General features: G+C 37.9%; 1 protein-coding gene and 1 pseudogene across 2 annotated transcripts; one reads left to right on the top strand and one right to left on the bottom strand.

Moving 5' to 3' along the window:
• Positions 1 to 989: 989 nt before the first annotated feature.
• LOC123589930 (serine/threonine kinase receptor associated protein) lies at positions 990 to 22,457 on the bottom strand. Of its 2 annotated transcripts, none has more exons than XM_045462583.1 (10): positions 21,993 to 22,457; positions 21,148 to 21,283; positions 14,094 to 14,175; positions 13,224 to 13,296; positions 9,888 to 9,984; positions 9,165 to 9,302; positions 6,568 to 6,704; positions 3,845 to 3,994; positions 2,857 to 2,922; positions 990 to 2,092 (listed from the first exon to the last, which is right to left on the bottom strand). In XM_045462583.1, exons 1-10 carry the CDS (start codon positions 22,102 to 22,104, stop codon positions 2,031 to 2,033), a joined length of 1,053 nt encoding a protein of 350 aa, XP_045318539.1. In that variant the 5' UTR covers positions 22,105 to 22,457; the 3' UTR covers positions 990 to 2,030. The 2 variants fall into 2 exon arrangements, with proteins under 2 accessions (XP_045318539.1, XP_045318540.1); XM_045462584.1 differs by having other exon boundaries at positions 2,857 to 2,919; positions 21,993 to 22,439.
• On the top strand, positions 5,862 to 5,987 carry LOC123592359 (annotated as a pseudogene).
• Positions 22,458 to 23,539: the final 1,082 nt, after the last annotated feature.

Here is a 23,539-nt window from a genome sequence, read left to right as displayed (position 1 = left end):
AGCTCAGGTCATGATCTCATGGTCCATGAGTTCAGCCCTCATCGGGTTCTGTGCTGACAGCTCAGAGCCTGGAGCCTGTTTCAGATTCTGTGTCTCCCTCTCTCTCTGCCCCTCCCTGGCTCACACTTTGTCTCTCTCAAAAATAAACATTAAAAACATTTTTTAAAATAAATTTAAAAACCTCTTTAAAAATACAGAAAAACAAAATAAAAACAAAAGTAGCTATCAAAAGCAACATTAATCTGGCAAAAGCTGACAACTTAAATGACTTACCTGAGTAACCAGTATGTAAAAACATGCTAAAAGCTTAAGAACTTGACACTTTATTCAACTCGGTCAACCAGAAATCTGACCAACATGAATAACCTAGTTACAAAAGAATTATAAGGCATGGTATGACAGAACTTCACGCCTGAAATCCTTCAACTTACAAACTTAGCTCGAAACAACTTATAGATTCCAAGCTATATGCCACCCAATGATGTGGAAGCATGTATCTGTGTTACTGTCTTTAGATTTTTCTAACCCCTAAGAAGAAATCCCCTTGACTCATAAATTTCATGATTCCAATCTGACACCTATAAATCTCAACTTATTTAAGGTAAGTCAGACTCTGACTAGAGTCTAAGCAACCCACGGTACATTGATAATATTGCTGCAGCTGAGCGGAGAAGCAGGCACGGAACAAGCGGTCACAAACCACCATCCTGAGACCGTGGGGATTATCAGAGGCTCTCCCCGTGCCATGCCTCTCTTGGCCTTCAGAGGCTGTCATGGCCTACAGGGCTTTCCTCTGAATACCACAAATCCCCCCAAACGTATTCTCTGGTTGGTTATTTCTTTTAAGGAAAGTTATCAAGGGTCATTCACAAGATGAATACGGAGAGAAAAAGCAATTTGGCAGCGATGTTATTCATTGGTCTAAAGTATTTTCCAAATTACTGGTTTAACAGACTCCTCATATTTAAAAAAATAAGTACAAGTCTAAATCCAGTTGACCCATTTTATTGTAAGGTTGGTAAAAAGGCTTTTTGAATGCCATCTGAACTTAAAGTAAAATAAACATTGCAGGTGTACAATTATCCCACGTTTATAAAATATTTGCTATCTGTATATACACATATAGGTACACAAATGCGCATTAACGCTCAGTAAATTTTAACAGATTTTGGGGGGATGGTGAGATTTTAAGTGATTTTCCTGCTTTCCGCCAATTTTGATTTACTATTTTTTTCTTAAAACTAGTATATATCATTTAAATAAGTCATTATTCTGAATTTCTTTTAAAAAGCAAGTCAAGCATTTCCATCCAAAGGAGGAAGAAGGAAGGTAAATGCAAACCCAGCAAAAAACATGGAAATTTTAAAAATTTAGTACAAATAATTTCAAATTCAGGAAACAACATGTTTACTACAAATTCTTTAACCACATTGTCTTTTTGATATAGTTATGATGTAGAAAAGCTTTCTGGCAACTTCCATTTATAAACTCAAATCTCCCAAGAAACAAACATTGTTTTGTTTAGAGGCATTTTATTTAGACAACTAAAACAATTAGATGTTCAGAAGCAGTGTACAATGAAAGAGAAATCAAACCAGTTACTTTATCATGAATTCCCTCTTCTTTACAACTAAAGCAAAAGGAAAAAAAAAAAAGGCTTTCTGCTTTTAAGGGAAACGTCAGAAAAATAGGCCAATATATTTTTCTTCTCCATAATAACATAAACGGCTACAAGAAATCTAATTATAATAAGAGAAATTGGATGTTGGCTTGCACATACTCATTAAAAAGACAACAGGCCATCATACCACAAGAGCCTACTTCCACCTGCCTTCATGTGATACTCTTGCGTTTTCATGTACAGGTAACAAACACCAAGTTAGTTCCAGCACTGGAGCTAAGTCATATTCCCCATAATTTACTGCTCATGTTTGCCTTAAGCAGAGAGTAACTCCGGGAGGCTGATGCTTTTCTCTGCTTGCTTGTTTTAGTCCATAAGTTGTACATTATCTGCAGCATATGCCCAATGCTCAGGCCTTAACTTCAGGAGTTGAACTATAGATGGAATCGGAGTTCTCTGAAGCAATTTCTTCTGCAATGAAAAAAATAACAATGAAAAACACCCCATATTAGTCAACTTAATAAAGAAAATTTCTGTGTAAATTTCTGTGTTAACCACATTTCTGTGTAATAAAGGAATGAAAATTTTTTTGGTAAGTGTGCTGGTGAGGCAAGGCAAAAGAGAACAAGGGCACAAACCATTAATGACTACACTCATGTCACTGAAAATGCAATGAAGAAAGAGTTCATGTATTTCACCCATTACACTCTTACACTGTAACTTAACTTCCCAGGGGACCCTCTGCTGGGCTACTACTTTCAGTGACTCCAACTATTGAGTAAACACTGAATTAAAGTCTTATCTTTGGAAGACCTGGCCGCCTCCTTTATTTATTCAAAATCAAACAATACTTTATGATCAGCATACCTTCCAATCTGTAATTCTACATTTGGGAAGCAGCACTTGGGAAGTAGTATGTCCGTAATAAATGTTAGAAAACAATTACAACTGCAACAGCTTGTATTTTTATTTTAGCAACTGCCTCGTAAGCTAGACTCCCACTATAAGAGGAACCACCTCGAATCCACACTACATCTCCATGCCTACCACTATGTTATAGATACTTAAATATTTGTTTTATGAACATGTGTATAAAATTACATACATATAATAAACTTTCCATTACTTAAGTATGTCCATATTTAATAAGTGTCCTTTGTCAATCAATAAAACTCATCTAACCCTTTCATTTACATCCCCCAGGACTCAACGAAAGTTCATTCATCAGTACTTACCTAGCTCCTCTTCTGTTGTCTCTGGAAAACTGATCTTTGGCTTTGCCAGCTCACTGCTATCTTCTTCTATGGAAAGAAAAGCACTTCATGATTATGTGAATAACTTCCAATAACTTCCAGTATTTAAAGAAGAGTACACATTATTCTAAGCAACGAGCTACAACATAGGAACCTCTTTCTTAATAATTAAAATTCTTTTTTTTTTTTTAACTTTTTTTTTTTTTTAACGTTTATTTATTTTTGAGACAGGGAGAGACAGAGCATGAACGGGGGAGGGTCAGAGAGAGAGGGAGACACAGAATCTGAAACAGGCTCCAGGCTCTGAGCTGTCAGCACAGAGCCCGACGCAGGGCTCGAACTCACAGAGTGCGAGATCGTGACCTGAGCCGAAGTCGGCCGCTTAACCGACTGAGCCACCCAGGCGCCCCAATAATTAAAATTCTAAAATATTATGTGTCTCCTCAGAGTTCGCTTTTAAGTTCACACTACAACTATTTTGGGATCAATAACTAAGTATTTTTATTAAAAACATGTCTACCTTATTAATAAGGATCTGTGAGTAATACCATTCAGAGATTAAATACATTTACTTATAAATTCTTTATACTGCCCTCTAGCAAAATTTGAATTAGGTCCATTCCATTCACCAAATGATCAAGTGTAAAAACAAACAAAAGAACAAAAAACACAACAAAAAAATTTAACCAAACAAAATAACACAGTAGCCAATTTATAATCATGGGCTTCTCTGCTTCAACCATATTATAGAATTTAAAATCTATAGGCGACAGAAACATAGAAATAAAACTAGTGATGAAAAATGACACAAAATTATGAAGTTTAACTTGATAACTTTGTGGGCTTTTTAAAGTAAACTCTACTAACACAGGGCTTCAACTTCCAACCCCTAGATTAAGATTCACATGCTCCACCAAGTGAGCCAGCCGGGGGCCCCATAAACTTGATAACTTTGAATACAAATTCTTACCAGGAAGCACACATTTCCAAAGGCCGTATGTTTTTCCTACCACAGTCTGCCATAGTCTCAATGTTCCATCTTCAGAACCACTGGCATAAAGTTCTCCATCAGGACTAAATCTCACACAGTGAATAGGACCAAAGTGTCCTTTGTAGGATTCTGAAAAAGAGGAGAAGGGCTATTAGATAATTTAAGACTTAAATAGTGACTAAGTATTGATACACTAAAGAAAATACTGTCTTTTATTATTGGGAAGATGCAAAATTCTCAAGTCGAAATTCAAAGAGCTAAACCTCACTAAAAAAAATGAAGTGATTCTGGGTCGCCTGGTTGACTCAGTTGGTTAAACGTCCAACATTAGCTCAAGTCATGATCTCATGGTTCATAAGTCTGAGCTCTGTACTGACAGCTCGGAGCTTGGGGCCTGTTTCAGATTCTGTGTCTCCCCCTCTCTCGCCCCTTCCCTGGTCATGCTCTGTCTCTCTCTCTCTCTCTCAAAAATAAATAAAAATAAAAAAATAAAAAAAAAATGAAGGGCACCTGGGTGGCTCAGTCAGTTAAGCATCTGACTTCAGCTCAGGTCATATCTCACGGTTTGTGAGTTCGAGCCCCACGTCAGGCTCTGTGCTGACAGAGCAGAGCCTGGAGCCTGCTTCAGATTCTGTGTCTCCCTCTCTCTCTGACCCTTCCCCACTCCCACTCTCTCTCTCCCTCTAAAATAAATTAAAAAAAAACATTTTTCAAAAATCAAAGTGATTCTTCTCACAAAGTGGTACATAATGTCTACCATTTCTTGGTAAAATTACCCTCTTCGAATTTTAGCGCACATTACGGTTTCGTATTATCCCTCAAAAAAAAAAAAAAAAAAAAAAAATGAGGCTTCATGTCCCGATAAGGATGAAGGAAGGGAGTAAATTCTACAGAAAACAGGTCTAAAGTCTCAGTTCAATCCCAATTTCCACATCCTAAACTCACTGCCTATTTACCAGGGAACCAATTCCTATTATGACTACGGAGAGCCACCAGATGGAGCTCTTTTATACACGTTGCCTCTTAATTTCCTACCAGACTATCTGGATTCTACTATTCATTCTGTCACACAGAACATTAAGATACAAGCTCAATGCTGATCCTTAAATATTTTAATCTGTGGAATTTAATGAGAAAATGTACAGAGCAGTAGTGGTGCTGTTCTGTTTAAATCATATCCTTATTTATGAACTTTTCTCATCTACTTTCTAAATGCTAGTCATCTTATTAGTTTTCAAAGTCTTTATCAGACCAATGCTCCTGTTCTGTCTCCATCCATTCAACTCAAGGACCCTCATCTTCCCCCATCTCTGTCCAACCAGAGAATATCATGAGAGTATTATCACAAGAGAAAAGTTTTCATGAGAGTAGAAAGAATGAGAGGTTTGTAATGAGAATAGCTGGGTCAAAGGTCCAGAGTTCACTAACTGTGACCTCAGATCTCAGGCAAATAATTTACTTCTTTTTCAAAAAGAATAAAATACATGGCCAAAACATTCTGAAACCTTGGAAACTGACATTAAATAAAGATAATGAAAAAAAGAATCTTAGTTGGGGCATCTGGCTGGCTCAGTTGGTAGAGCACATGACTCACGATCTTGGGGTCATAAATTCAAGCCCCACTTTGAGTGTAGAGATTACTTTAAGAATAAAAGAATCTCTTATTTAAAAGTCATTTATACTCAAATAATAAAGAGTGAACCATAAGCAATTATATGGTCCCTTCACCAAACTTCCATTTATCCAACCCAAATCCATTAGCTTTCCCAAAGAAACAAAACATAATGTTGTCTTTTGCTCTCGTGTATAATTCTAACAAGCTTAATATCATTGGGTGGTAAAGCAGGAGAGTTAGAAGAAATAAAGTAGCAGCTTATGGAAAAAGGGATTATAAAAACTAAACATACTAGTTCAAAAAGCAAAAACTATTTTGGGAAGGCTAAAAGTAGATACTGAGAGCAATGATTATGAAATACCTACATAAATGTAAACCAAGATCACTTCTCAGCCTTTTGGCTAAGATCAAGTGTAGTATCTGTTCTTATCAGTTTAATAAATGTAAACCTAGATAAATGATTATTAAACCTAGATAAATGTAAAGTTAGGATGTATGTCAACTTCAAATTAACTTTACATGTCCCTCCCCCTCCTTTACTAAGGACTATTATTATGAAAATGGAAGCAAAAGTCAGACTCCAAAAAAACCCCAAAATCTCCTCCAATTCAGATCCCAAAGGTATCCCTATAATAGGTCACAGCTGTCCCCCCCCCTCCCCCCCCCCACTATTCTCTACAAAGCTTAGAGATTCTTAAGCTGGCAAAACAGAGGAGCCAGGTAGACGGGCTACATACTAGCACTATACTTCACAAAGAACAAATACCCTTACAGCTGCTTAATGGAATTTTGATATAAGACTGCCTTGTTGTATCCTCAGATAAATATACTGCACTACTGTATAGAATATCAGAATACAATGAACTTAGGTTAAAAGGAAAAGGTAAAATTGAGAGTTCAGCATACTTTGTTTGTAGTTCTACAAATACTTCTACCAAAAATGGGAAAAAGTCCTTTATTTTTTCGCTTGGAAATAGCAAGCTTTAGTTAGCCATAAAATTTCCTAACTGAGGTGTTAATTACTAAAACCTAGCATTTGACAAATGTAAACACATCATTTTAAGGGAAGAAAAAAAGGACAACTCACCTAATTCTTCTCCACTATTATAATCATACTTATAAAGTTTAAAGTCTTCACCACCTGCAACAAGAAATTCTTTCTCAGGATGAAGAGATGCAGAATTGATGGTTGCAGGAGCTTCAAAGGATTTAATTGGGTCCAAACTGGAAAATAATTTAAATAATATTTATAAACGTTGACTACTGCATAATAATACCAAAAAATAATTCAGTTTCTTTTAAACTGTTCCTAATTTCTGAAACACAAGGAATAATTACATCTTCATTTAGTCAAACATAAATAGAGATGTTAAAAAAAAAAACAACAAACCTCTAAATAATATTAGCAAAAAAAGTTCAGAAAGATACTATGCCCAAGCGGAGCTCATACCAGAAATACAAGGCACTTTGGGCAGCGAATGCCTTCTTGGAAATGACTGTTAGCTAATTAAAACAGCATGGCTAATCTATTTGGATTTTTACACTGAACAAAATGTAATTCTGTATTGTTTGATTTTTCCATGATAACCATGCATTATCTTTGTAAACAGAAAAAGGTTTTACAGTAAGTAATTAACATAATGGATTATTTGTACATTATTCTCAATTGCTGAAAATGTATGAGCTTCTGCAACAAAAAACCTTCAGTGCCATAAAAATATAAAACTGCTAAAGATGGCTCAGTTTTTAATATCAAGCTTCAAAAGAATAACCAAATTTAAAACTACAGCTATATAATAAAAATCAATGCACAACAACAGCTTCACCTGAGTATCAATGAGTTTGGACATTGGCTCTTTTCCAGTCTAATCCTAAAAGTCCTGAAAGGCTCCAACATAAAACATCAAGAGCATTCCTGCTCCGAAATGCCACCACCCTATTCCCATCATCACACACTACATACAGAAATTCAAGCTAGTCATGACTGGTGCAGGATCACTGAAGAGCAACCTTCTGCCTTGAATGGTAGAACGTTCAGTAGGCCAGCAAACCTCTGCCACTGAAACAGGATCCGAGGTGCTGATCTAAGCAGGGCTATGTGCTGCCTAAATCCACAAGGGACCAATGAACACAGTCATACAAATTAATGGCTCTGGGCAACTGCATTCTATTACTACCACTTCACTGTGGGTGCATGAACTCCTTTACATTCTTAACTGCTTTTCTCCGTTTTTACTACCTCCTCTTTCCTTTTGCCCTTCAGTAAAGCTCAACTGTGCAAGTGGCCCTTCTGACAAAAGGTAAAAGACTGCTGGTTGGAGCATAATGTGGTATAATCTTTACAGAAATCATGTATGCAAAGAACTTTATTTATTTACTTACTTATCAAAGTTTTTATTTATTTATTTTGGGAAAGAGAACAAGTAGGTAGGAGCAAAGACAGAGAAAGAGAAAGAGAATCCCAAGCAGGTTTTGTGCTGTCAGTACAGAGCCCAAATAGGGGGCTTGAACTCAAACCAAGAGATTAGGACCTGAGCTGAAATTGAGTTGGACACTTAACTGACTGAGCCACCCAGCCGCCCCTACAAAGAACTTTCCTACCCTTTGAACTGCTAATTCATATAAGGAAATACTCAGGTTTCTCTTACAAGGAAATAGCAGAGATGTACCATAAATCACTGCAGCGTTAAAACAGGGAAACTGACACATGATTAACACCTATTATGTAATACACCTACCAAAAATATTTTCAAACAATTTTTTTAATTTTTTTTTTTCAACGTTTATTTATTTTTGGGACAGAGAGAGACAGAGCATGAACGGGGGAGGGGCAGAGGGAGAGGGAGACACAGAATCTGAAACAGGCTCCAGGCTCTGAGCCATCAGCCCAGAGCCTGACGCGGGGCTCGAACTCACAGACCGCGAGATCGTGACCTGGCTGAAGTCGGACGCTTAACCGACTGCGCCACCCAGGCGCCCCTCAAACAATTTTTAATAGCTAAGAATAATTTAAAATAAAAAATCTGAATTACACTCATAGGACCCTAGTAACTAAAGAAAAATGCCCACATGAACACACACATATAATGTTATAAAAGACTAAAACAGAAAATAAAACTACCATTAACATTCTGGCATCTGTAGTTGAAGAACTGTGGGTAAATTTTTTTTTCTATTTCCCAAATTTACAACAGAGGTATTAACCATATTTATGGTCACAAAAAAAAAAGAGGTCTGTTTTTGGAAAACATCACTAGGTCTACACAAACTTCAGAGAAAAAAAAAAAAAAAACAGTTTCTCTAAAATTTTAAAGGGAAAATTAATAAGAGAATCAAGATCACAGTGGTTTTATACAGTAATGAATGTTAATTATAGCACCAGTCTAGCAATCCTTTTAAGAAAATTATCATTTAAAAGTTGTTAAATTTTACCAATGTCCTAAATATCTGGAAATTAATATGATTAATTCATCAATATTCCAAATTCTTAAGAAACATACTGTTAATGGTATGGAAATATTTCCTCTCATATTATGTAGTATAGGCTAAGATTTGTTTTGTAAAGAGTTAAATACCTTTCACATTTGCCTTCTAATTTTTAAGTTACCAAAAAAAAAAAAAAAAAAAAAAAAAGACAGAAAAGAAAAGAAAAGAAAGAAAAATTAAAGTATTTCTTGGACATACCTTACTGCACTATGAAAAGCAATAGATCGTCCATAAGTTATTACCAAGATCTCTCCCTCAGGAATATATTCCATACTGCTAACAGACATATTAAAATTTAGAGACTTCACTTCTGTCATAGTAGCATGATCCCAAAGGCTGCAAAAAAGGAAGAGGAAAACAGTGGTATTTACTCATTTAAGAAAAGTGCGTAATTCCCAATTATACCTACAGATTAATAAATGAGAGAATAATCACAATTGTAGTACAACAACCTTCATTCCAATTCACAAATTATAGATGATACAGAGAATGTTTGGGTTCCTATACAATGATAAATTACTTGGTATCTGGTTGGTGAGGTCAACTTTAACACTTACACATACCTCCCAAGCAATTTAGCAAAATTACACTGTTAAGACATATAAATCTTAATTTTGCCATTCTAGTGTCACTCTAAATAATGGTTCTTATACTCTGTGAATATGATGACAGCTATTATATATTACTACAGGAGAAAACAATCAGCACAAAGAATTGTGTATAGAATTTCAGGACTTTCATGGACTCCCTACACCTAGCCTGTCCATTGACACAGGTTAAGAGTACATGCTAATAAAGATATCAGTAGTTTTAATTGTCTTGTGGATTCTGCTCTAGGTTTATAATAGTAAACAGACAGCTCCAGAAAAATGTTATCTATGTACAGCTTAAGTTTTAAATTATTAAAGAAAAATTACTTACCGGACAGTTTTATCATCAGCTGAAAGAATCTGTTTATCCTCACTGCACCATAAAGCTTTTTTAATACCAGAAGTGTGACCACTGATTTCCTTAGGTTCTTAAGGTAAAACAATTTAAAATTGTTAATATTTCATTTTCTTAACTGAGCAACATTGAAACAATTAAATATGTAAAAAGAAAAGAAAAAATAAATTTTAAGTAAGACTGCCAACTTTTCAAAGCCCAACACAATGCAAAGTTACTGTTTACAAAAGAATACATTTAGTTTTTCTGCACTGGATGGAAAATTTATTCGCATAACAAAGAACCCAAGAACTATGCTGTTATTTATCCTCACTTGGGACTGAATATATCACTCCCTCCAGGCTACTTTCTGCTTTCAAAAGCATTACCATTACTGTACCACAATGAAATAAAAGAAGCTAATCCAACATCATCACTAACACTGGGACCTTCATCCAAGTCACTGTTGGTAGTAACTAACAGGAAAAAAGAGGGAAATAGAGGCTGACAGAAGAAAAGGAGAATAAAAAGCAATGTGGCAATTCCCAAGAATATTTTTTTTTTTAAATTTATTTTGAGAGAGAGGGAGAGAGAGAATCCCAAGCAGGCTCCACACTGTCAGTGCAGAGCCTGATGCAAGAGTTTGAACTCAGGAACCATGAGATCATGACCTGAGCCACCCATGTGCCCCTCCCAAGAATATTTCTACGCTGAGAGCAAAGCACCCAAAAAATAGGAACCTGTCTCCATTGGGAGACTTTCCCTTCAAAAGATTAAAAAACAACAACAAAACAAAAACAAAAACAAAAACAAAACTACTCAGTGTTATCTTTGGACAAAAACATGCTGGAGGCAAAGCTAGTCAACACTACTTTGATTTGGGGCAAGTTACTTAATCTGTCGAAGTAACGGTTACTTAACCCTTTCATTTCTTCATCTGTATGATGGGATAACGACAGTTACTGTACCTCATAATTTGAGTATAAGGACCAAATGAGAATATTCATCTGAAGCTTCTAACCCGGTGTCTGACATACAGTAAAACTTCAGTTAATTGCTGTTATTTGCCAGTACAGTGCAAGAACCACTTTCAAAAATCAGCTTTGAAAAAGGTAAAAGATGAAAAATATCCACCAAAGGCCTGAACTACCTCGCAGAGTCAGATAGACACGCTGATTACAAGAGGTCCAAATACTTTGCTATGTTTTGGCTTCAAGTTATCAAAGAGAATGAAGAGAAATACTTCCAGATGCTAATGAAGAATCACCTATAAACGTAGTCTGTTTGGTCACCTTAAAAATACTTTTAGTATTCTCAAGAGAGTATCTTGAGAATAATTACTTAATATCCAATGTAGCTTTGACTTTCACACGAACTTCGGAAGTTCACAGATTTATGAATAAATAACAAATACCCATGATACAAAATTTAAGATACTAACTTATATAAAACAAAATCTTGTTCATCATAATTTCATAGCTTTTGAAATATATATAATGTGGCTAGAAAAGCATTAAACTACTACAAAATAGACTACTACAAAATGAATATCTGTACCAGAAAAGAAAAGGTATCTTTTACAACTTCTATGCAATAGAGAATTCATTAGGGAAATGATAAATTTCACCACCAAAAACTTTACAATGTGTATACCATAAACCTATTTATTTGAGAGAGAGAGAGAGAGGAAAAGAGAGAGAGCATGCATGCAGGAGCAGGGGAGAGGGGTAGAGGGAGAGACAGAATCTCAAATAGGCTCCACACTCAGCATGGAGCCTGATGCAGGGCTTGATTCCACAACCCTGGGATCATGACCTGAGCCAAAATCTCAACTAACTGAGCCACCCAGACACCCCTATACCATAAACCTTAACTAATAAAATTTAAGGGGCACCTGGGTGCCTTAGTCTGTTAAGTTTCCTACTTTGATTCAGATCATGATTTCATGGTTTGCTGAGTTCCAGCCCCACAATGGGCTCTACAACACTGACAGTGCAGAACCTACCTGGAATTCTCTCTCTCTCTCAAAATAAATTAACTTTTAAAAAAAATGTAAAAGTAAGCAACGAATTAGAATACAATAAAGAACCTTAAAACCAATAAAAAAAGATGAACACCACAACAGATAAATTGGCAAAAAGTACGAACAGGCTATTCACCAACAAATACATTAAAATGGCACTCAATAGTTATTTAATCTCATGAATAATTTTTTTCAAGTTTACATTAATACCATAGAAACATTTTTCTTCTATTGAATTGAGAAAGATACAGTTAGTTATCAGTGTTTGCTAGAACAGGTTAACTATAGATATATTTTTTACACTTCTGTAGAACACACTTTAGTAATTCCTACCAACAGTTTCCAAGTATACCTCTTTTTTGTCCCCACAATTCTATTTCTATGTAGTTATTCTACAGAAATAATTGCGGAAATATTTGCAATTAAAAGGATGTTAAGCATAACACTACTTATAAAAAGATTTTTTTTAATGTTTTTATCTCATTTTTGAGAGCGAGAGAGAAACAGAGCACGAGCAGGGAAGGGGCAGAGAGAGAGGGAGACACAGAATCTGAGGCAGGCTCCAGGCTCCAAGCTTTTGGCACAGAACCCGATGCAGGGCTCAAACTCACAGACGGTGAGATCATGACCTGAGCCAAAGTTGGATGCCCAGCCAACTGAACGGCCCAGGCACCCCAAGCATAACACTACTTATGATATCTAATATCTGTCAGTAGCCCAAACAGGTCACATAGTAAGAGATTTTTTAATCCACTTATCCACAGGATGAAAATGATACAGTCATTAAAAACAGTGGATAGACTATTTCAAAACATGAAAAAATTGTGAATTGCAATTTTAAAAATTTTTTTAAATTCAAAAAAAAATTTTAAAATCCTATTAATACATTCACATGGTTCAAAAATCTGAATATATGTACACACTAAGAACTCGCACCCTTCTTACCTCCTACAGATAACCACTCATTCTTACCAAAAAGTAGTAACAATGTTATGCACCTTTTTAAACTTAGTATGATAAAAATTTAGCAAAATAAGATTTTAGGTTGTAAGAAAAAGATACAAGTACAATGTAGCAAATAAATGGACATTATAAAAAAGAGATTTGCATAGAAAAAAAAACCTGGAAGAATATGAACCAAAAACTAAAGATATTAACAATGATTAATACTGGATTACGAATTATGTTTTCATTTTTTTCTTTGTGACTATCTTTAATTTCCAAATTTGAGCACTGAACATGATTCTTTTTAATCAAGAAAACTTATTTAAATAAAAATAAAATGTAATACAGGTATAAATTATGCTTACCTGCTTCAGGTTTGTTCAAATCATATATGCGTAACAGTTTATCCTGTCCCCCGGTTAATAAGTAATTACTATCCTGAAAACACACACAAGGAAAATGTTAACAGATTAGCCATTTTAACAGCTATATCTTTCTGAAACTTCTTCAACACCAACTAAAATCTAAATAAAGTTCACCGACATCAGGGGCGCCTGGGTGGCTCAGTTGGTTGAACATTTGACTTCAGCTCAGGTCACGATCTCAGGGTTCATAAAATTGAGCCCCACATCAGGCTCCGTGCTGACAGCTCAGAGCCTGGAGCGTGCTTTGGATCCTGTGTCTCCCTCTCCTCTGCCCCTCCCCTGCTCACACTCTCTCTCAAAAATAAATAACCTTGAAATAAAGTTCGCAGGCATCATAAAGAGACGTAAAACGTACCAATTCTGAGAAGATACAGTAGAACATTTATCCTTTTCGTAATTGCCTAAATTTCGTAAAACCCTTTAAGCTTCTCCAGTTCAAATGTATTACACCACCTACCACATGAATCTTCTCCATCTGCCTTGATCCTGCTCCCCTCCCCACTAAGAAACACTTCTTTGGTGATCTCAACTTTATCCTCTCCCTTCTGAAAGTAGTTAGGAAACATTATTGGCACATTTTAGATATTTGTTGCTACCGACGGAGAACTCAGCCAAGAGTTCCAGGGTATCTCAGGATTAACCAAATAAATAAATAAATCTCTATAGCGTAATATGCAATTATATTATCAAATATAAGGCAATATACACCTAATATCGCCCCAAATATACAAACCAATCAAGTATACAACCGTCACTACATCCTATAGTAACAGCAATTTCACTCCCTAAAATAAATTCTATTTCTGATACCTGCGTAAAATCCACAGTCTTGACAATGTGTTTATGAGCCAGCGTCATCAATTCATCTCCTGAGACAGCATCCCACACTTTGCTAAAAGTAAAAAGAATGAAATTAGAAGAGAAATATAATGGTAATTTTGATGATTACCAAGTAAGTTAGATACATGAAATGTTATATAAATGTTATTACGTACCTCTCATTATCTTTAGTATCCCTCACTGTTAAGAGTTCATTTGATTAAATATTTTAAATGATTCTAAAGAAAAATATACCTGTAGAAGCCACGTAGCAAATCTAATTTTGACAATGAAAAAGATCTACAAATTTAAGTAAATGATATCCATGAACCAACCCATCCTTACCTTTAGCCTACAGCCATAATATCCTTTTAGCAAGACTACAAAACATTTTAACCAATTTTAAGTTTCATCTTTCCAATTTGTTTCTCTAGTCACTAGTCTTACTTACGTGCAAAACAAACAAGTGAAAAACAAAAAATCCTAGAAAAAATTTGCAGAAGAATGAAAAGGCCACATAAAATTTTATATCAAGACAGTAGAGAAGAAAATATTCTCTCTTCCTCAAAGTTGACTCTTAAATTCTCAAATTCTAGTCCAATTAACTTCCCCCAAAGTATCAGCCTTTGATTATATAATGCTAAAACAGGATTTTTAATCTCTCAACTGCCTGTTTCCCTGACCCACTCCAACCCAAAGTATATGTGTGGTTGTGTGTCTATACAAATATATACGTATGTATGCACACTATAAGAGGTTCCCCAGGGTGCCTGGGTGGCTCAGTTGGTTAAGCGTCCGACTTCAGCTCAGGTCACAATCTCGCGGTCTGTGGGTTCGAGCCCCACGTCGGGCTCTGGGCTGATGGCTCAGAGCCTGGAGCCTGCTTCCGATTCTGTGTCTCCCTCTCTCTCTGCCCCTCCCCCGTTCATGCTCTGTCTCAAAAATAAACGTTAAAAAAAAAATTAAAAAAAAAAAAAAAAAAAGAGGTTCCCCAAATAAGAAAGCTTAGAGAAGAAAAAAACTCATTTTCTATCAGAAGTGATTATTGAAAGATAAACAAGAAAACCTTGCTTACTGGGAAAAGAACTGTTAAGAGTGAACAAACTATGCTCCATAAAGATTTTCATTTTAATGTAACTGACATTTATTTTTAAAAATAAAGGGAACCATATACAGTGGGGGGCAGAGTGGAGGGTGTGGGGGAAGCACGACCAAAGCAGCAGCACCCAGGGTGCCAACATATCTATAGTCTTTTCCATCCTATTTAGAAACACTACTAAAATTGAAGATGACCCCTTCTGACAGTGTGTTCTAATAATCACTTCTACTAACTTTGGCATATTTCCACTATTCACAGTAACACCCCTAAAAAGGGTTTATAGCCCTAAAAATAATCTAGAATAACCTAAATGTTTTCTAATGTATTTTTCAATCACCAGACATGAAACTGATATTAACTAGCTGGCTGAGGGGCTCAAATGAAGGCAGTGAAGGATCATTAAAACAATACCCTTTCATCAGCTAATCATGCAGCATTTACTTTCTGCACAACTCATGAAGTACCCGTCATCTCCCTCAACTTACATCCCCTGTTTCACCTTACATCCCCTGTTTCGTGCATATAATAATGTTATCTATTCAATACTTTTCTTACCCTTGGAACAGACTTACCATAAGTCTCAAAAGAGGGGTTGCTTAAAGTTTAACAACAAAAAACATTAAGTTATTTTAGGTGGAAAAAACTGCCCAGCTATCTTAACATGACCAAGTCATCAAAAAGGAGATAATTCCACCTTCAATGTATTGGCAACCTTATTCAGAGAAAAATCCATCTTTCTATTGTCTTTTACAAGCGAGAAAACTGACCATACTCTGTTTACCTATGGATTTCTGGGCCTAACTCCAGATCCATTTAATCACCCTCTGGAACAGAGCACAGTAACCTTCTCCACTTTAGGCACCCTGTCCAAATGATTTTAAGAGGAAAGTGGAGATGCTAAGAAGAGGATCACGGGAAGTAAAGCTTACATTAGCTTCATGAATTAAAAGATATAAAGAGGATGGAGTTTCAGGAAATAGTGTACTTATCACCTGACTCAACTGCCCGAATTATCTCAAGATAGCATTCCAAACTGACCCACAGACCAGCTCTGCTGAATACATTTTCTCCACAAGAACAAAATACACCTCTAGATACACATGACATTAATGAATTTTATGAGAAACATAGGAAGGGTGAGTGCTTCCCAAAACTTATTTATACCAACTATGATTAATCAGGTAAGTGGGGGAAGCTATTCTTTAGCTGGATCAGGTTCCGTAACAGCAAGTCCCATGCAAATCATTAAAAGAGATTATACACAAGGCTCCTACTCCTCCAAGACAGACACTGAACAAGTAAGGGGTAAGACTCAACTACTATTTATTGAAGCATCTACTAGGCAACAGGCGCTGTGCTAAACTCCAAGGATGTAAATGGAGAAAGATCTCTCTAATCCTCCCCAAAACCATGTGGTCTTACACCCATCTTACAGATACGAAAGCCAAAGTTTTAAGAAGCAACCCATGATCAAACTGGAAATACACAGCACGGCTAGCACATGAACTCAGCCCTCACCAAAGCGAATGCTTATATCTTTCCCACTCTATCATGGCACCTAAAAGCCTTAAAGGGGGGGGGGGGGGGGGAGAACAAAACCAAAAGCATTTAATATTTAAATCTATTCAACCCTTTTGCACAAAACCAAATAATTTCATGGCTTTAGCCAAAGAAGTTCCAAAATTGTACATATGATTTTGGTCTAGTGGGAATGGTAGCTATCACTGCTACCTTACACATGCAACACTTACATACTCATTCAATTTTAGACAATGTTCTAAATATTAGAAACATTTTAACTCATTTAATATTCACAACTGACATAGGAGACAAGCATTATTACTATTCTCATCTTTTTTTTTTTTAAATTTTTTTCAACGTTTATTTATTTTTGGGACAGAGACAGAGCATGAACGGGGGAGGGGCAGAGAGAGAGGGAGACACAGAATCGGAAACAGGCTCCAGGCTCTGAGCCATCAGCCCAGAGCCTGACGCGGGGCTCGAACTCACGGACCGCAAGATCGTGACCTGGCTGAAGTCGCTTAACCGACGGCGCCACCCAGGCGCCCCTATTCTCATCTTTATAGATGACAACACTGAGAAAAAAGAGGTTAAATAAATTCCCAAGGTCACAGAACTACTAAATGCCGGAAGCAGGATTCAATTACAGAATCCGGTTCATACTTTTCATGCTACTTGTAAACACGGACATTGAGACTTGAAATGTTAAGCACAAAAACAACACTGAATACCTATCCACAGACACGTCCTCAAATGTGTGATTTGGGTTATTAATGCTCTATAAGTGACCTAAATAAAGATAATTGTTCCTCTGGCAGCAAGATAAAATCCTGACTACTCTTTCCAAGACTAAGTAGTTAAAGTGCCATATTTTTTCACGCCTTTTTCACTCTCCATTTCAGAGGCGTTATCGCATGAACAGTAATTTCTATCTAGCTCTTTATCTTCCCAAGGACTGGTATTATAATTTGGTCAAATGCACAAACGAAGGCTCTTCACAGATTTTACAGAGACAGGCATCCTTCCCAACAACTTTTGCACAAGTCTCTTAAAGATCAGAGCAAGCCCATCAAGCAGGAGGTGACAAAACATTTTGCTCACTAATTAACACTGACAGGGCCCAGAATTGAGGTTAACAAAAATGTATCCTTTAAGAATTGCAATTCAAAAGCTTGTTTAATGCTAATGTTTGCAGTGTCTAACATCTTGTTCCACTTAAAACTTCATTGTATTTTTTTAATTTGAGAGAGAGAGAGAGACTGTGCAAGCTTGCCTGAGAGGGGGAGGGGCAGGAGGGTGCGAGGGAGGGAGGGAAGGAGAGTGAGAGAGAGGGAGAGAAGTAGAGAGAGAGAAGGGGGGGAAGAGAGAGAGAGAGAGAGAGAGAGAGAGAGAGAGAGAATCTCAAGTAGGCTCCATGCTCCCACAACCCTAAGATCATGACCTTAGCTGAAACCAAGAGCAGACGCCCAACCGACTAAGCCAGCCAGGAGCCTACAAACTTAATTATGTTTAAAATACCACTTTATTAACTATTCACTTATTACAGCAGACTGGGAGCTAGTTTCAACAATGACATTTTTAAAATCCACATCCCAAATGTCTGAAGTCTACTAGAGTTGAAAACCTCAGTTTTGGGGTGCCTGGGTGGCGCCGTCGGTTAAGCGTCTGACTTCAGCCAGGTCACGATCTCGCGGTCCGTGAGTTCGAGCCCCGCGTCGGGCTCTGGGCTGATGGCTCAGAGCCTGGAGCCTGTTTCTGACTCTGTGTCTCCCTCTCTCTCTGCCCCTCCCCCATTCATGCTCTATCTCTCTCTGTCCCAAAAATAAATAAACGTTGAAAAAAAAATTTTTTTTTAAATAAAAAAAAAAAAAAAAAAAAAAAAAACCTCAGTTTTCTACCTCTGTTATAAAATCAATGACTTTCATTCCCAATGACAATGTTCCTACTAGACTGAGCAAAAAACTCTGGAGGAGTTGAAGCGGAAAAAAAAAAAAGCTAACCTCTTGGCAATCAGACACAAGTATTACAGAAGCAAAACCAAGATCTGTGATTAACCCATTCTTTACCGTCTACTTTAGAAAACTTCCTCAAGTTATTTATGCAACAAATACTAAGTACTGAACAAGCCAGGGGATATACAAAATATAAGACATAACCCCTGACTTTAAGAAGCAACAACACATAAATCAATTATGTGCTATAAAAGTGCCAGAAGTTTTAATACTGGGAACAGTGTGAGCCCAAGAAGGAATGAATGGGCACGTTCACCTGACTGCACTCCAGAAGTCTTCCGTCTGAGAATCACTTTTACCAAATTAAATAAAAAAAGGTGAATGGGAAGGACATGTTACAAGTATGCATGCTCACATCTACAGTAACATTTGACCTGAAGCTGTTGACATTACAGGATTTATATAAAATCAACAGCGCCTTATTTTATCAGGATTACATACAATCACAACAAGGCACAGCACAAAGCCTTGTAACAGTTACGCATAAAGACGTAATAGAAATCTATTCATTGAAGTACAGACAAAAGTTCAGGCTGACATTTATAACTTTTGTTACTGCTCTCACCATCTCAAATTTAATCCCGGATAAGCACTATTATCTCCCTCACCTTGTTTTAAAAACTGTAATTTATTTAATTTTACATACAGTAGAATTCATTCTGTGGCATAGAAATCTACACGTTTCAACAAAGGCATAGTCACATATCTACTACTACAATCTGTCTTTATTTTTTATAAATACTCCTAACATAGAATTAAGACAGAGGAAGGAAGGAAGGAAGGAGACTACTTTTACTTTCCAGAGTTGAGTGTAACAAAGTCTACTACCATACAATTGCTCTTGACATTGCCTTCATCAGTTTACACATTTAAGTGTCTGTTAAGTCATAAACACAATCAGAAACTAGAATACCAAGACTATATAAAAAAATGAAAGTGTCCAGAAGGGAAAAGTGGGTCTTTACAAGTCACTCTAACATATGCAAAGGCCAAAAACCAAAATAGGTAAGATGTATTTCGGTGACAGTAAGTTTAGTGTAACTAGACCACAAGGCATATAGTATGCAGTGCCAGAGAGGTTGATAAACGAAGATGAGGCCAAAGTGTAAGCTGGCAACAACTGAAATTTAACCTTTAAGCCAGTGGTTCTAAGGCTGGACATCAGAACCAAAAACTGATGCTGGGGGATGTGGGGGCCCCATCTCCAGGTCAATTAAATCAGAATTTCCCAGACACATACATCTGAATAATTTTTTTTTTTCAACATTTATTTTTGGGACAGAGAGAGACAGAGCATGAACGGGGGAGGGGCAGAGAGAGAGGGAGACACAGAATCGGAAACAGGCTCCAGGCTCTGAGCCATCAGCCCAGAGCCTGACGCGGGGCTCGAACTCACGGACCGCGAGATGGTGACCTGGCTGAAGTCGGACGCTTAACCGACTGCGCTACCCAGGCGCCCCACATCTGAATAATTTAAAGTTCCCTTGGGTACATGCAAGGTCACGAACCACCGAAACTGCAGAGGGAAGAAGGAAGATCATTAGAGAAGTGACATGATGAAATCTGTTTTTAGGAATATTATGGAAGATAAAAAGAAAGGAAAGCTACTAGTGGTAGGGGCATAAAAACATCATAGCCAGGAGATATGCTGCTATAGAATTAACAATGATGAGGGGCGCCTGGGTGGCTCAGTCGGTTAAGCAGCCAACTTCGGCTCAGGTCATGATCTCCTGGTCCGGTCCGTGAGTTTGAGCCCCGCATCGGGCTCTGTGCTGACAGCTCAGAGCCTGGAGCCTGTTTCAGATTCTGTGTCTCCCTCTCTCTGACCCTCCCCCATTCATGCTCTGTCTCCCTCTGTCTCAAAAATAAATAAACGTTAAAAAAAATTAAAAAAAAAAAAAACGATGATAATGTGGACGTAAGGAAGAAATCAAGAATGATTTAAATTTCAACCTTAAAAAACTTAGAAAATAAAAAGCAATGGAGTTTGGAAGTTTTAAATACGTGTAAAGCCAGTTAACAAAAACAGAGAATGAGATGGGGCTAAAAATCCAGGCCATCAGCACTAGGAAGCCACAGAAGTGTGCAATATCACTCAGAAAGCACATGTAGTGCAGCATTTGTAAGCACGACCCCCCAAGACTCGTTATCTAAAGTGCTTGTTAACAATGCAGGTTCCTGGGTCCTAATCCAGACATAGACAATAAGTCATTTAAAGTCTCTGAAAATTGGTGAGAACCACTGAAGAAAAAGCAGCAGAAAGGACTAGAGGTTTAGTGAGATCAAACATCATGTGCTCTATCTGATAGGCACTGAGTCAGAGTTTTATGAATAACTGAGGTTGAAGTTTTGAGTACTTCCATTAACACAATCCACGGAGATCTCCAAAACTGGCTGTTTCGGCTATACTTACGCAGTGAAATCCGCAGCTGCTGTAGCTGCTTTGGTGGCATCCTTATTCAATGTGGCACCCCAAACAGCACCCTTATGACCCAAAAATGTTCCAATCCAGTCTCCTGTATCTCCCTGACGTAGCATAGGCTTCCCGTCTAAAACACATTTAAAAAAGCATGTTATTTCGAAGTTCAGATTACTTAAAATCTAAGACTCGAACATAAAGTGATTGTGTTCAATAACAAAGTGGAACACTGCTTTTATTGTTTAACTATTCTCATTCACTGAGGTCACTATGAAACGTCCAGAACTAAATTAACTGAAGAGCTGAGCCAGACATGCTCACTGAAGCGTCTGTAATTCGGTAGGAAGAATACTGATCTATGTCAAAATAATGTAGATTTCGGTCTTACTTTGGACAAACGTCTTAACCTAAATCTCAGTTTCCAATTGAAGAACGGGACTAATACCACAAAGGAATGTCCAATGAAATAATAACAGGAATGACAAGTCTCTGTAAAATAACGAAAGGTATTACTTAGCTTGGCCTAGTTTCTTCATTCCCCAAATCCTTGAAAGATTATTTACAGTATTTGATGGCCGGGGCGCCTACGCAAGCGTACAGTCCGGATGCTCCAGAAATAGCAATAAAAGTAAAATGAGAGGCCTAGACGAGGGAAGGGCAATACTTGGCCTCACCAGAGGATCAGAAAAGCCTCTCTTGGCTCCAACTACGAATCCCTATTTTCCCCATCAGACCATGTTGGCCTCAATCTCAAAGGCTGAGATCTCCCTTCGGCACTGGGGAATACCTTTGGAGCCAGTCCTAGCCGTCAGGGATCTGGATCCAGGGGCCCTGCTCACCTTTGCAAGCGCTGATTAAGAAATAGCCATAGGGCGTGATGCCACTGAAGGCCAAATCAACCACAGGCCGCGTGTGGCCCGAGCAGGTGAGCGGAGTCTGCCTCATTGCCATGGCGGCGGCGAACCGAGCGATCCGGCTGCGGAGCCGAGGGTCGTCTGCTCTTTTCTTTCCTCTGCCGCAGAGCCTCTGGCTCAAGGCCCCCGCCCTGACACTGGGGACTGGGGATGGGCCGAGAAACAGGAAAAAGAGGCCAATCGGGTAGCAGCGAGGTCAGGAAAGGGTTTGGGGATGGGCCAGGGTGTCTGCGACGGGCGACCGACAGCGGCCAGGGAGGGAAAGGGAGGGAGGGAGGAAAGTAGGGGAGGGGGAAAACCGGAGAACCCGCGGCCAAGACCCGCACGGTCCACACCGGTACCGGCAGGAAGTGACGATACCAATGACGTCAAGCGTCCGTCGGAAGTGACGATCTAGCAAGAAGGCAAGTTTGCCCCGTGGAAGAGCTAATAGGGCAGCAGTGCGCAGGCGCTAGACCAGCACACGTTGGGCACGTGACCCTGGTCCCGCACCGGCCACGTACGGCGCCTAGAGAAGCTCTAGACTTTGCCTTGGCGTCTCCAGTTCCCAGCTTTGACCAGCCGAAACCGGTCTTGTCCTTGGGCGGAGTTTGCTGAGTGCGAAAACTGTGACTGCCCTTCTCGGAACCTGGACCTGGCGGCCCTTGTGGATTATGCGCCAAGCAATCCAACTGGCTGGACCGTGCTTGTTATCTGAACAGAAAAACAGAGTTGTTCCCAGCAGCGCCCCAAACCAGCAAACTTCGTCTAGGAATTTTTTTTTTTTTTTTCAGTTCTTACTAAACAACTACATAGGCAGCACCTCTGGGATTGTCTACAAGTAAGGCCCTTAAGAAACGTGGTTTCTCCAGGCACTCATAAAAATTCCAGTAGTGTTAGCGATTTAGATATGAGTGTTATGTGGTTTTAAATACAATTAAATTTATATTACTTTCTCTTTTGAGGACGTCGAGGGACACTAGTGCAATGGTCCCCAAACTTTGATGAAATACTCACCTCAGTAAAATTTGAATCTGCACTCCCATTAGGGAGATGATGTGCGTATTACATACATGTACATTACAATTAGGCAAAAACGTAAATACCAGAAGAATCTAAAAACTATAAATAGAAACTCGGGTATTATTTTCCTACAGGCAGCCCACTTCGGGCAAGGGTATTGCTGCTCTGTAAAACAATCAGAACTGTTGATACAAAACTTTTGTAAGCAGGAAACGTCCTTCCTGGAGCAAGTTTCTTTCCTTTTAATATAGACTGTAAAGGGAAGACAGATTTTTGTGGCTCTTTCAGTACTTTATCCCCAAGACCATAATATTTTAGCACATACGAATAAATCAGCACAAATGACTGAATGTTTACTTCTCCATTTTTTTTTTTTTTTTTTTTTTTTTTTGGTAATAAGCGTGTATCGCTTATTCAAATTCAAGTCTTGAATGGAGACTTGAAGTACTTTCCCGTTCTATTTTCTTAGC

This window comes from Leopardus geoffroyi, chromosome B4 (genome assembly GCF_018350155.1).
Source record: "Leopardus geoffroyi isolate Oge1 chromosome B4, O.geoffroyi_Oge1_pat1.0, whole genome shotgun sequence".
Taxonomy (NCBI): Eukaryota; Metazoa; Chordata; class Mammalia; order Carnivora; family Felidae; genus Leopardus; species Leopardus geoffroyi.
The sequence above is the reverse complement of the archived record's forward strand: the minus strand, read 5'-3'. Positions and strand labels throughout refer to the sequence as shown.

Bases quoted from the DNA above. Each gene is read 5' to 3' on its own strand.
- LOC123589930 (XM_045462583.1), bottom strand. From the start codon at position 22,104: ATGGCAATGAGGCAGACTCCGCTCACCTGCTCGGGCCACACGCGGCCT. The intron at 21,284-21,992 runs GTGAGCAGGGCC...AATGTGTTTTAG, and splicing joins CTTAATCAGCGCTTGCAAAG to ACGGGAAGCCTATGCTACGT. The intron at 2,093-2,856 runs GTAAGTACTGAT...TTTTCATTGCAG, and splicing joins GACAACAGAAGAGGAGCTAG to AAGAAATTGCTTCAGAGAAC.